Source organism: Miscanthus floridulus, chromosome 12, assembly GCF_019320115.1.
Source record: "Miscanthus floridulus cultivar M001 chromosome 12, ASM1932011v1, whole genome shotgun sequence".
In the NCBI taxonomy this organism is placed as follows: Eukaryota; Viridiplantae; Streptophyta; class Magnoliopsida; order Poales; family Poaceae; genus Miscanthus; species Miscanthus floridulus.
In genome coordinates, this window is record NC_089591.1 from 70919799 (window position 1) to 70932495 (window position 12697).

Sequence of the window (12697 nt, forward strand, 5' to 3'; positions counted from 1 at the left end):
CTACGCCGCCTCAAATGACTTGGTGAGAGAGCGATCATAGTCCGATTTTGGTAGGGTCTTTTAAGATTCCCGCTTTTTCTGGTCCACCTTCTTTCTTAGAAGATCTGGAGGTAGGTAGAAGTATGATTTCTCCAGGTTCTCCCTCGCTTCTCATTGCCTTTTCACTTTTTCGAAGAAACTGTCCATATCTTTTTGTACTATAGCATTTAATTCCTTTTCACTTTTCTCGTAAGACAATTTTTGGGGAATAACTGGATTAGATGGGGCTTTCTTCTTTGCCGGCTGGTGGGCCAACGGCTTTGTTTATGGGGCGGACCTCTTAGGAGCTAGCTTCTTCTTAGTCATCAAGGGAGGCGGGGAAGCCGTTGGAGACCTCCTTGGAGGTGGCGGCGGTGGCGGCGTTGCCACCTGATTACCCGTAGCACTATGATGATCTAGAGATTGAATAATTGGACTTAGATTGGCGGAGACCCTGCTGTGTGAGTACAAAAAAGAATAATTAGGTATAAGAAATTGTTATTTTTAATCATGCATGTCAATAGAAAATTATTGAAAAAAATTTCGTTCACTTTTGTCCGCACCTATTGTCTAGCAATTGAGGAAGCGACAGTGGACTAGAGACCCCGAGAATAATGATGTAGCACTTGCGCCATAGTATGAATGTCTTATATGTTTCTCCTAGAGTCTTCTCCCCATCACCTCCTGGAATGTCAAGAGCCAGATCACTAAAACCTTTGTTAACTCTATCCACTGAGACGCTAACATATCTAGGTAGTATTATTGCCTCATGGATTCTTGGTGTCTTGGTAGGATCTGGAGGAGAAAAAACATCGAGAGCCACCATAATTGTGGCATTCTCTTTTGGAATATGTAGCTCACATGATATAAATGGTGTAGTGATGTCATCCACGGGGAAACATAGCATTTCGTCATCTTGATTTGGCAACTCCGTGGAAGCACAGCTGCTTTTCAACTGATCAGGGGGCTAATATTAATGTTGATTCCTGGATCTGATGCCTACCTTTGGGCACTCATTGCTATTTGCACTTGCTTTATGATTTCGTCCTGCATTCTAGCTTGCATGTTTTTTCGCGCTCCTGTGCTTGAAGCAACGCCTCCCGTGACTCACGAATATATTCCTTCAACCTGCTGATCCACGCTGCTTCCTCATCCTTCCTTCTCTGTCGGCTTCTGTAGGTATCTCTGTTGTTAGGGAAACCATGCTCTCAAGAAATGTTCCATCCTAAACCTCTCATTCGGCCACTGTGTTCAGCAGTCCCGATGGTATACGTCAGTTCATTCTTCTCTCTATTAGGCCTGAACGCACAAATAGCTTTAGCTTGTAGAGCATAAGAAAATCTTTGTGTTGCTCTTTCGAGTTTTGGGCCATGAACCAGCTTCCCGGTCTCTAGGTCCAGTCTTTCCCCGTGAGCGAAAAACCAATTCTTCGCATGTTTGGTCCAATTGAGTGATTCTGGTGTGATACCCTTGGCAAGAATGTCCGCTTCCATTTTTTCCCACTTGAGAATGGCAGTCATGTAGCCACCAGATCCCATGCCATTGTGGTATACCTTCTGTCGGGCATTCTCTTGGTTCCTTCTCACCCGTTCCTCACCCTCTTCCGATGTCTTATACTATACAAAATCATTTCAGTAGGGCCTCAACTTCACGAGCGGGCCCCTAGTATTGAAATTGGGCGTTAGTTTCTTCTTGACGTATTTTGTGTATAGGGATTTCTTCCAAGTCTAGAATTATGTGGCCATCTTCTTCATAGCCCACTTTCGAACTAGCTCCTTCAATTCATCATCATTGATATCATCATAATCATCCGCTTGCAACATGAAATGTTGAAGGATATCATCCCAAATTAAACTCTTATCAAGATCAGAGACAAAACTATCATGAGGCTCGTTGACCTTTTGCTTCCATTCACGGGCACTGATCGGAAGTATGTCCCTTACAAGGTACCCACAGTGTTGCACGAATTTCCTTGCATGTGGACCAAGTGGTTCGCCTGTCTCGATATTGAATTCCGATATTATGTAGCGCCCCTCCAATGGCTTTTTCGGGCCTCGAATATTTTTGCTTTTCGCCGTTGTGGTCGTCGATCTAGAGGGCTATGTATAAAAAAAGAATAAATAAATATCATGTGTACACATAATAGATGATAGATATTCAAATATATATACAATATTCAAATATATATATAAATATATATACCTCGCCGGTATTTTCTTGCACAATATTATCTTGGTTATCTTCAAGAGCCAGGTATTGACTCCCGTCATCTATATTCTGCTGGTCACCATCGGCAAATTGAATGTCGGTGTTGATAATATTCATCATTTCTTCATCCATGTTGTCTCTCGGGGAGCCATCTAGCTTTTACTCCACTAGATATATCTATAAAAAATAAAACACATTTCAATAAATAACCATCCATACTAGTTGACCTTGCTTACATGATATCTCGGCGAGCATTTCTCCACCGGACGGCACCGTACTTGGCCAAGGAAGAGCTTCGATTCTACGAGAAAGGGAACACGGTCTTCCACGACCGTTGCCACTCTCCCTCGTAGAATCAAAGCTTCTCCTTGACATCCGTTACCGCTCGCCAAAGAACATGCTAGCCGAGACGAACACGGTCCGCAAGTTCAACTAGTACGGATTTTCTACAATTTTTTAACAATTTTCTAAGTTTTTCATTTCATGGAAAAAATAATTCTAAAAAATAAAAGGCATGATTTCTAAGTATTTCATTTCATGGAAAAAATAATTCTAAGTGACCTGCTCGATATCGGCGAGCTCGCGAGCGTTTAGGTTACCGAGGATAGTAACATTTGTAGATGACATTTGTAGGTCTAAAGTTATCAAATATCCATCAAATTATAGCTCAAAAACATGTTTCAATAAATAACCACCCGTACTAGTTGACCTTGCTTACGTGATCATCTCGGCGAGCATTTCTCCACCGGATGGCACCGTACTTGACCAAGGAAGAGCTCCGATTCTACGAGGAAGGGAACACAGTCTTCCACGACCGTTGCCGCTCTCCCTCATAGAATCAAAGCTTCTCCTTGACGTCCGTTACCGCTCGGCAGAGAACATGCTAGTCGAGATGAACACGGTCCGTAAGTTCAACTAGTACGAATTTTCTATAATTTTCTAACTATTTTCTAAGTTTTTCATTTCATGGAAAAATTAATTCTAAGATCACGTAAGCCGCCGCTTTGTCGATCCGATCCGACGGGGTTTCACCAGCGCTGAACGTCGTTTAGGTTGCCTTGTTTGACGATTCATTCATGATCGATTCACGCTACTGACAGGCACATACAAGAGATAAAAAAATAGCATAATCGTGTCTATTATTTTGGTTGACGTAACATGACATAAATGCTACTAACAGGCACATACAAGAGAAAATAGCATAATCTTTTCCTTGGTTTCCAAAACATGTCAGCAGTCAAAACTTGTGAACAGACAACATCTTTCCTTGGTTTCTATTTGTACCTAGCTGCAGTGAGGCAGCGCGGGGAAGGCTCGGGCGCACTCCGGTTGTCCAGCGAAGAAAAAAGATTGACACTTAGTAAACAGACAGAATTACATGGGCTTAATTTCTTGTCACTTCTTAAGGTATGTAAAATCTCAACATGAACTCTATATCCTTTTTGTTTTGAGGGGATGTATGCTGATTTTTTTTTCAAAACCTTACTGTCAGGACATTGTATCACGGATTATAGCAGGCATAACATTGAAGGAAGCTGTTCGAATGAGTTTGGTATGCAGCACGTCGAGAAAAGCCTAGATTTACCATCCTAATCTTGACTTTGATATTTTCTTCATATCTGGGACAACATGAAAATAATAACTATAGCTTCCCTTGTCATCTTTTTAACAACCAGAATTCATCTCACCGCGGGGAGGGCTCGGCGCGCTCCGGTGAGGCAGTGCGCACGGGGAAGGCTCGGACGAGCTCCGATGAGGCAGCGCGGGGAAGGCTCGGTACGCTCCGGTGAGCACGAGCGAGGTGGCGGTCGGGGATGAGGACGGCGCGCGCTCCAGCGAGGACGAGCGAGGCGCGCTGGCCGGCCGGAGAAGAAGCACGCGTGCGCGTGGGGCTAGTGACAGCGTGCGCGCGTGATGAGGCGAGGCTAGGGTGGTCGCCTGGGGGCGGCAGTGCTGTTGGATCAATCTGGTGAAGAAGATGAGGCAACGGCGTGGCGGAGACAGAGAGGAAGAGAACTAGGGCGTAATAGAGGCCTTTAGTCCCGATTGGAGCTACCAACCGGGACTAAAGATTCTTTAGTCCCGGGCGATGGTTAGAACCAGGACTAAAGGTCTGAGCTTTAGTCCTAGGTGTAGCCACGACCTAGGAGTAAAGGACATTTTGGCGGGCCGCGAAAACTGCAGCTCCACCTTTAGTCCCGGGTGGTTGATCCACCCGGAAGTAAAGGGGGGTTGCAGTTGGCTTTCTCTAATTTCCATAAGTTTTTTCTTTTTTTATATATTTCTTTTATATAAATATGCAGAGAGATATTAATTGCCTAATAAATAAAATATTATCCAAAAAATTATAAAAAAATTCTTGGACTTGGTTTTGCATTATTATACACAACAAAAATTTGTAAACTAAACTTTTTTGTTTTACTGTATAAATATTTGACATAGTGTAAATAATAATTATAATTTGCACCATGTAAAAATATACTACTTAATTAAAATCATTAAAACTATTGCTTTTCGACAGGAAATTAGTTTTCACATCTTATTAGCGTTCATCATTTGGTTTTTCATCACATATTCTCCACGGGAAATTCACCGTCTAGCAGAAAATTTATTTAAACCGTAGAAAATATGAAAATACGACAAAAAAATCTGAAGTCACAATTATTACATAATAGGTTTAATACATCACTATATATATATCAAGCGGGCACAGTAGTGAACTTCTTCTTAACATATATCCCTTGGTTATGATCGCGCCGTAACCATGGAGTGTCCTCATCATTTAGCTGGATGCTTGGGTCTTTGTTCACTGTGAAGGGTGGAATTCGATCATCCTTTTCATAATCTTCTGATATATCTGACTTGTCTTCAATTCCGACGATGTTTCTTCTCCCTGAAAGAACTATGTGGCGCTTTGGCTCATTGATTGGGTCATTGTTTTTCTCTCTCTTCAGTTTTGTAGACATATCATTGACATAGAACACTTGATTCACATCCTTGGCAAGGACGAATGGTTCATCTTTGTACCTAATATTGTTGAGGTCCATGGTTGTCATTCCATGCTGGTTGTCGACTGCTACCCCGCCTCTAGTGGCCTTTACCCATTGGCACTTGAACAAAGGTACCTTAAAAGTAGGTGCATAGTTTAGTTCCCATATCTCCTCTATGCGGCCATAATATGTTTGCTTATTTCCATTAGGGTCGGTGGCATCTATGCGGACACCACTGTTTTGGTTGGTGCTCCTTTTATCTTGGGCTAGTGTGTAAAATGTATTCTCATTTATCTCATACCCTTTGTATGTGAGGATATGCCACGATGGCTGCCTAGCCAACAAATAAAGTTGCTCATCAATACTCTCATCACCCTAACATTCTTTTCGTAACCAGTCGCTGAAAGTTTCCATGTGCTGACGCATAATCCAAGCTTTAGACTTCCCTGGAAACTCGGATCGGAGCAACTCTTTATGTCTCGATATATAGATCCACCAAAGAGGAGTTTTGTAGAACTATGTAGTGTGCTTTATTAAAATAATTGTCTTGCATACCAATATATGGTTTCTTTCCTAGTGTCCCCTTTCCACTTAGTCTCCCCTCATGTTGCGATTCAGGAACACCAATCGGGTCAAGGTTGGGAATAAAGTCAACACAAAACTCAATAACCTCATCTGTTCTATAGCCCTTGGCGATGCTTCCTTTTGGTCGAGCACGGTTGTGAACATATTTCTTTAGAACTCCCATGAACCTCTCAAAGGGGAACATGTTGTGCAGGAACACAGGACCGAGAATGCTAATCTCCTTGACCAGGTGAACTAGGAGGTGTGTCATGATATTAAAGAAGAAAGGAGGGAACACCAACTCAAAGCTGATAAGACATTGAACCACATCATTCTGTAGTTTAGCTAGATCCATTGGATCGATTGCCTTCTGAGAAATTGCATTGAGGAATGCACATAGCTTCACGGTGGCTAGACGTATATTTGGAGGTAGAATTCCTCTTAATGCAACGGGAAGCAATTGTGTCATGAGCACGTGGCAGTCATGGGACTTTAAGTTTAGGAATTTCTTCTCTGGCACATTTATTATACCCTTTATATTCGAGGAGAATCTAGATGGTACCTTGATGCTTGCTAGGCATTCAAACATGCTTTCCTTCTCTTCTTTGCTAAGAGTGTAGCTGGCAGGACTTAAGTAATGGCGTCCATCATCTGTCTTCTCTGGATACAGGTTGTCTCGTTCTTTCAAACACCGCAGGTCCTGTCGTGCTTCAAGTGTGTCCTTAGGCTTCCCATACACACCCATGAAGCCTAGCAGGTTCACACAAAGATTCTTCGTCAGGTGTATCACGTCGATCGTGCTACGGACCTCTAGGACTTGCTAATAGGGTAGCTCCCAAAATATGGACTTCTTCTTCCACATGGGTGTGTGACCGTCGACGTCATTCGGAATAGGTTCGCTGCCATGTGCCTTTCCAAATACTACTTTCACATCCTTGATCATATTGAGTACATCCTCACCAGTTCGGTTGCCTGGCTTGGTCTGGTTGTCTGCCTTACCTTTAAAATGCTTGCCTTTCTTTCTTAGGGGGTGATTTGTAGAAAAAAATCGACAATGACCAAGGTACATGACCTTTCGACATTTTTCAAGAATATACCTTTAATGTCATCGAAACAGTGCGTGCATACATTATATCCCTTGTTTGATTGTCCTGAAAGATTACTTAGAGCAGGCCAATCATTGATTGTTACAAACAACAATGCTCGCAGGTCAAAGTGCTCCTGTTTGTGCTCATCACACACACACGTACACCTGGCCTATTCCACAAAAGTAGAAGTTCTTCAACTAGTGGCCTCAGGTAAACATCGATGTCGTTGCCAGGTTGCCTTGGGCCTAGGATGAGCACTAGCATCATAATAAACTTACGCTTCATGCATAACTAGGGAGAAAGGTTGTAGATACATAGAGTAACAGGCCAAGTGCTATGACTACTGCTCTGCTCCTCGAAAGGATTCATACCATCCGTACTTAAAGCAAACCTTAAGTTTCTTGCGTCATTTGTAAACTCCGGGAATTCTCTATCGATTGGTCTCCACTGGGACCCATCAGTAGGGTGTCTCAACATATTGTCTACCTTACGGTCTTCTTTGTGCCATCGCAACAACTTTGCATGGTCTTTGTTTCTGAACAAACGTTTCAAGCGTGGTATTATAGGAGCATACCACATAATCTTGGTATGGATTTTCTTCGTGGGACGTTTGCCCTCAACATCACCAGGGTCATCTCGCCTGATCTTATACCATGATGCATGACATACCGGGTATGCATCTAACTTCTCATACTCCTTGCCATGGTAGAGGATACAGTCATTAGGACATGCATGTATCTTCTGGATTTCTAATCCCAAAGGGCAGACTACCTGTTTTGCTTCGTACGTAGTGGCGGACAATTCGTTATCCTTCAGAAGCATCTTCTTTTGGATTTTCAGTAACTCCCCAAATCCCTTGTCAGATACACCATTCTTTGCCTTCCATTACAGCAATTCCAGTGTGGTACCCAACTTTTTCTGCCCTGCATCACAAGTTGGGTATATCAATTTCTTGTGATCCTCTAGCATGCGCTCGAACTTGATCTTCTTCTTTTCACTTTTGCATTCTCTTTGTACGTCACGAATGGCCTGACCAAGATCATCAGCGGGCTCATCTTCTGTCCCTATCTCTTCTTTAGCTTCCCCATTGCAGTATCATTGAAGGCCCCATATTCAGCAATAAAGTCATCATCGTCCCATTGTTCTTCTTCACCTTCTTCCATTACAACCCCGGTTTCTCCGTGCTTCGTCCAACAAATATAGTTTGGCATGAAATCCGACTTCAACAAGTGTGAATGAAGACTCCTTGAGCTAGCATATTCCTTCAAATTCTTACATATGGCATATGGACAGCACATGAAACCATCGCGTTTGTTTGCCTCGGCCACACGTAAGAAAGAATGCACGCCCTCAATGAACTCTTGGGAGCGGCGATCAGCATTGTACATCCAATGCCGGCTCATCTGCATTACATGACATACATACCATATTAAAACCTAGAACATAATTAGTTAATTATACGACATGTATGCCACCACACAAGATATTAATTTATGAAAGTCTCGCTACAATGTAGATAATCCCAACTACCACTAAAAAAACTAAAGCTAAAATGTACTTCAGCAGCATAAGGATTTCACGACCAATCCCAACTAAAACAGATAGATCATGCGTTTGTTCAACATCTATGGGCTTCTTCCGCAGGATCACTGCCTCATCAGCCGTCGTAGCCGCCTGTGCAAGAGAGTTTTGCACGTGTTCAACATACTCTTCCTTCCAGTACCAGCCTGAACATCCAGTGCCATCCTACTGAAATTAAAACAAAAAATTAGAACTTTAATCACAATCATCATGAAAATAAGTATAAATTAACCATAATCATCAAATGCGATAAAATAACTCACATTGTGATCCGAACACTTGTAGAAGATACGGCCCTTGTTGGGACACTCCTTTCTCACCCGGTACTCCATCACAATCTTCTCCTCACACTTGCCGCATGCAATGAAAGGGAGGTCCGGCCTCAGTCACTTTGTAACCCGATGAGAGGCCGAGGACCCGAAAGCAGTTGTCATCTACTCTCTATACTCATTTTTAATATAATATAAATTTCTCATTTTATAAACAAATAAAATTAAAAAAAACTCTAAAATTCCCTATATCTCTAAAGCATGAAGTGTGCTATACATACTAGAAATGAAAGCTCAATACTAGTTTTGAATAACTAGTTTAACCTTCCTTTATCCAAATATGCAAACTTTAAAGTGATTTTGAGCTTAAATGGCTTACAAATAAAAAAACTACCATAAAAAACCCACATATATCTAGTTCACAAAATAAAATAAGCTACTGATGAAACATGAGAGTATAAAGTTGGCAACCTTTAGAACCGAAGAATCGGTGGAGTAATGGAAGAAATCTTGTGATCACCAGTGATGAGGAAGAAGAGAGGCCGGCGATGAAGCAAGAACACTAAGCTCAAAGTGGCTCGGGCTCGGGGAGGAACAAGGGGTATATAGGAGGGGACCTTTAATCCCGGCTGTAGACAGAAACCGGGACTAAAGGTCCCTTTCTAGTCCCGAACGGAGCCTCCAGCCGGGAGTAGATTTTTACTTCCGGTTGAAGGGACCAACCGGGAGTAAAAGTGAATCTTTAGTCCCGGTTGGTAGCTCCAACCGGGACTAAAGGTCCCCTCCAGCAAAAGCCTGGCGCAGTAGCCGTTGGGCAGGGACCTTTAGTCCCGGTTGGAGCTACCAAACAAAACTAAATGTTTCTCTAATCCTGAGTGCAAAAAAATACCGGGACTACAGTCAAATTTTAAAGTGGATCAAAAGTCGTTTCTCGCCGGTGCCGGGTGTGGTCGCGTGCGTGTGGGCGGTGCAACCACAAGTCCGCAACCAAACCCGGCTGTACACATCGCAAGCAAGTGAACATTAGATGGATGTTGATACGTGTATATAGTTATGTGTCTTTATACATGCATAATTCTAACCTAATTTTCAGCTCTCTGTACGTACGTACTTATTTATTTTCGTATGTCTGTATATCCCAATTCCATTTTCAATCCTGGTTTTTTCTAAAGCCGGTTCCATTTTCACCATAAATATATAGAATGGAAAAGAAAAAAACTTCTGCCCGTTTCTATTCTTTCTACGTGGCAGTCGCTGGCCTGAGAGTGAGTTTTTTTTATAACTGGCAAATTTATTAGCAGCAAGACGCTGCTGAAAGGGAACTGGTTAATTAGCCAATTAGGAATTAGCAGTGTCTAAAAAGAGTCAATTTTTGTTCTTTTAAGTTTCATGATGATTATCCTTCAATATAGAAAAATAATAGTTTAATTAGCCAATTAGGAATTAGCTGTAAACCGATGGACATTAAAAAATTAGAATAGAACAAGAACATACCTGGCTTGCTGGCTACCTGCTGCCGTGCTGCGTACTGCCTGGATGGGCACGTGCTGCAGTGCAGAGTTAATCGGAGACGGAGAGCCTGGAGACGTGAACGGCTGGACCTGAACTGGACGGCGAATGGAGGTGCGGACTGCAGTCTGCAGAGGTGCGTGCCTTTACGTCCGGGCGGCGGGGCGGGTGTGGCGGCGCCGGCGGCACTGCGGTGAATCGCGATCGGCGTGGTCGCGTGGATTGCCCTCGGCAGCTCGGCCCTCGCCCCTCGGATCGGACGTTCAGACTACCGACGGTTGGGCTCTCTAGTCTGTATACGTACACATGGGCTTGGCCGAAGCACAGAATTAGTTTTTTTTCATTCACCAAACCGCCAGTGTTTTGTAGTGTCATTGTTATGGTCGGCACCACGTATCACCGTAGAGGACGGCCGACTGAGGGCCAGCGCACGTGATTTCCCTCGGAGCATTTGGGTTTGTTTCCAGTTTGTTAGAGTAGTTTCCAGTTTGTTAGATTCAGGAGTGATTTCAGAAATTTGTTATCAAGTTTGTTAGCAGTGTGGGACAGCACCTATATAGGCCTAAACATTTGGAATTAGAGAGTTGAGCCTGGGGTTGGAGATATTCTCCCCTTGGGCACCCAGCCGTCCTGTTCACTGTATTCCGGTTGTCGGTCTGGCCGGCGGCAATCGGCAACGAAGACGGCGCCGCCAGTCCGCAACCGCCGTTCATCCTCACGCGTCCTCCACTCCCCTCCCTACTTCCTGAGATCCAAGTGACGTCGTAACAACCTGGTATCAGCCATGTCTTCCTCCGCTTCTGGGCCTCCTTCCGTGATCGCCGCCGTTCAGTCCACCACCATTCCCCCGCCAACGACGATCACCTCCGACACCCTCATGTCTTCTGTACCACCCAACACCACATCTACACCACCTCCCATCACCTCGGATGCCATTGTAGCCGCCCTCTATGGCATTCAGCAGCAGATGCATCTGCAGTTCGGCGCCATCAACGCCCGCCTGGCCGCCCTGGAGGGCCCGACCGCGCCGCCGGCGCCCTCGTCGTTCCAGTTCGGGGTGCCTCATCTGCAGGCGCCCGACCACGGCGCCGTTCCACGCCTGACGGCGTCCGGCGTTGTCATGTCACCGCTCACCTCCGCACCGGGGGTCTTCCCGTCGGTGACTCCACCCATGTCAGCCCTGACCTCGCCCTTCCCATCCACCACCACGCTCCCCACCACCGTCACCTCACACCCCCCCTCTGGCGGAGTCCCGATAACCCAAATCACCTTCCCACATTCACCATCTCCATTGCCATCCTTCGCACACATCATGCAACCCCCCATGCCCTATGTCGCCATGCACTCCCCTTCCCCACAGCCCCACATCCCCCACATGGCCGTACCCCGTTATGCCAAGATGTCGTTCCCCACCTATGACGGGAAGGAGGACCCCCTCGGGTGGCTGAACCGCTGTGATCGATTTTTCCGTGCTCAGTTCACTTCGGAGATCGAGAAGGTGGGGATCGCGTCATTCCACCTCACTGGCATGGCACAGCAGTGGTACTTCATTTTGGAGCGTGACACTGGCGAGCCATCCTGGGAGCTGTTCAAGCAGCTTTGCCACCAGCGGTTCGGGCCACCTCTCCGGACAAACCATCTGGCGGAACTGGCGCGGCTGCCGTTCTTGTCTACCGTCGCGACGTACCAGGAGGCGTTCCTGGCTCGGTTGGCGCACGCGGGCCGCCTCGATCCGCTGCAGCAGGCCCAACTGTTTACGGGAGGCCTGCCCGACTCCATCCGCATTGATGTCGAGCTCCACGAGCCCCGCGACCTCCAAAGCGCCATGAGTCTGGCCAGGGCATTCGAACGCCGCAACACGCCGCGGCCGCTGGCATTGCCGGCGCCCCCAGCGCGCCCACCGCGGCGCCCACAGGCCGCGCTCCCGGCGAACACCACCGGCCAGGACACCCCGGCGCCCAAGACGTCGCCCGCGCCGCGCCCCTTCAAGAAGCGTACGCCGTCTGAGATGGCGGACCGCCGCAAACTTGGCTTGTGTTATAATTGTGACGAGCCGTACGCGCGCGGCCATCAGTGCCAGCACCTGTTCTACCTGGAGGTGCCGGACTATGTGGTCGAGGAGCCGGAGGATGACAGTCCGGTCGCGTCCGCACCAGCCGTCGAGCAGGGTGGGCCGGCTGCCCCGTTCGACCCGGACGCCCCAATGATATCCCTTCACGCCGTCACTGGGATTCGATCTGAGGACACCATGTAGCTGAGGATGCAGATTGGCAACGATGAATTCACTGCCCTCGTCGACTCCGGTTCAACGCACAATTTCGTCAGTGAGTCCACCGCGCGCCGTGCGGGCCTCCACTTCCACGACAGCCGCGGCGCGCACGTGGTCGTGGCCAACGGTGACCGCGTCGCGTGCCGTGGCCTCGCCCGCGACGTCGCCCTCCGCATCGGCGACGAATATTTTCAGGTGGAC

The 12697-nt window shown here is 46.2% G+C and overlaps 1 protein-coding gene and 1 long non-coding RNA gene across 2 annotated transcripts; one reads left to right on the forward strand and one right to left on the reverse strand.

Annotated features, from left to right (window-relative positions):
• Positions 1-8395: 8395 nt before the first annotated feature.
• On the reverse strand, positions 8396-10449 carry LOC136496664 (uncharacterized). The gene is made up of 3 exons (XR_010769101.1): positions 10213-10449; positions 8713-8799; positions 8396-8617 (listed from the first exon to the last, which is right to left on the reverse strand). It is a non-coding gene; the product is annotated as an uncharacterized lncRNA (long non-coding RNA).
• A 153-nt stretch (positions 10450-10602) lies between these two features.
• LOC136496094 (uncharacterized) lies at positions 10603-12481 on the forward strand. The gene has a single exon (XM_066491812.1). The coding sequence runs from the start codon at positions 11012-11014 to the stop codon at positions 12479-12481; it is 1470 nt and encodes a 489-aa protein (XP_066347909.1). The 5' UTR covers positions 10603-11011.
• The last annotated feature ends 216 nt before the right edge of the window (positions 12482-12697 follow it).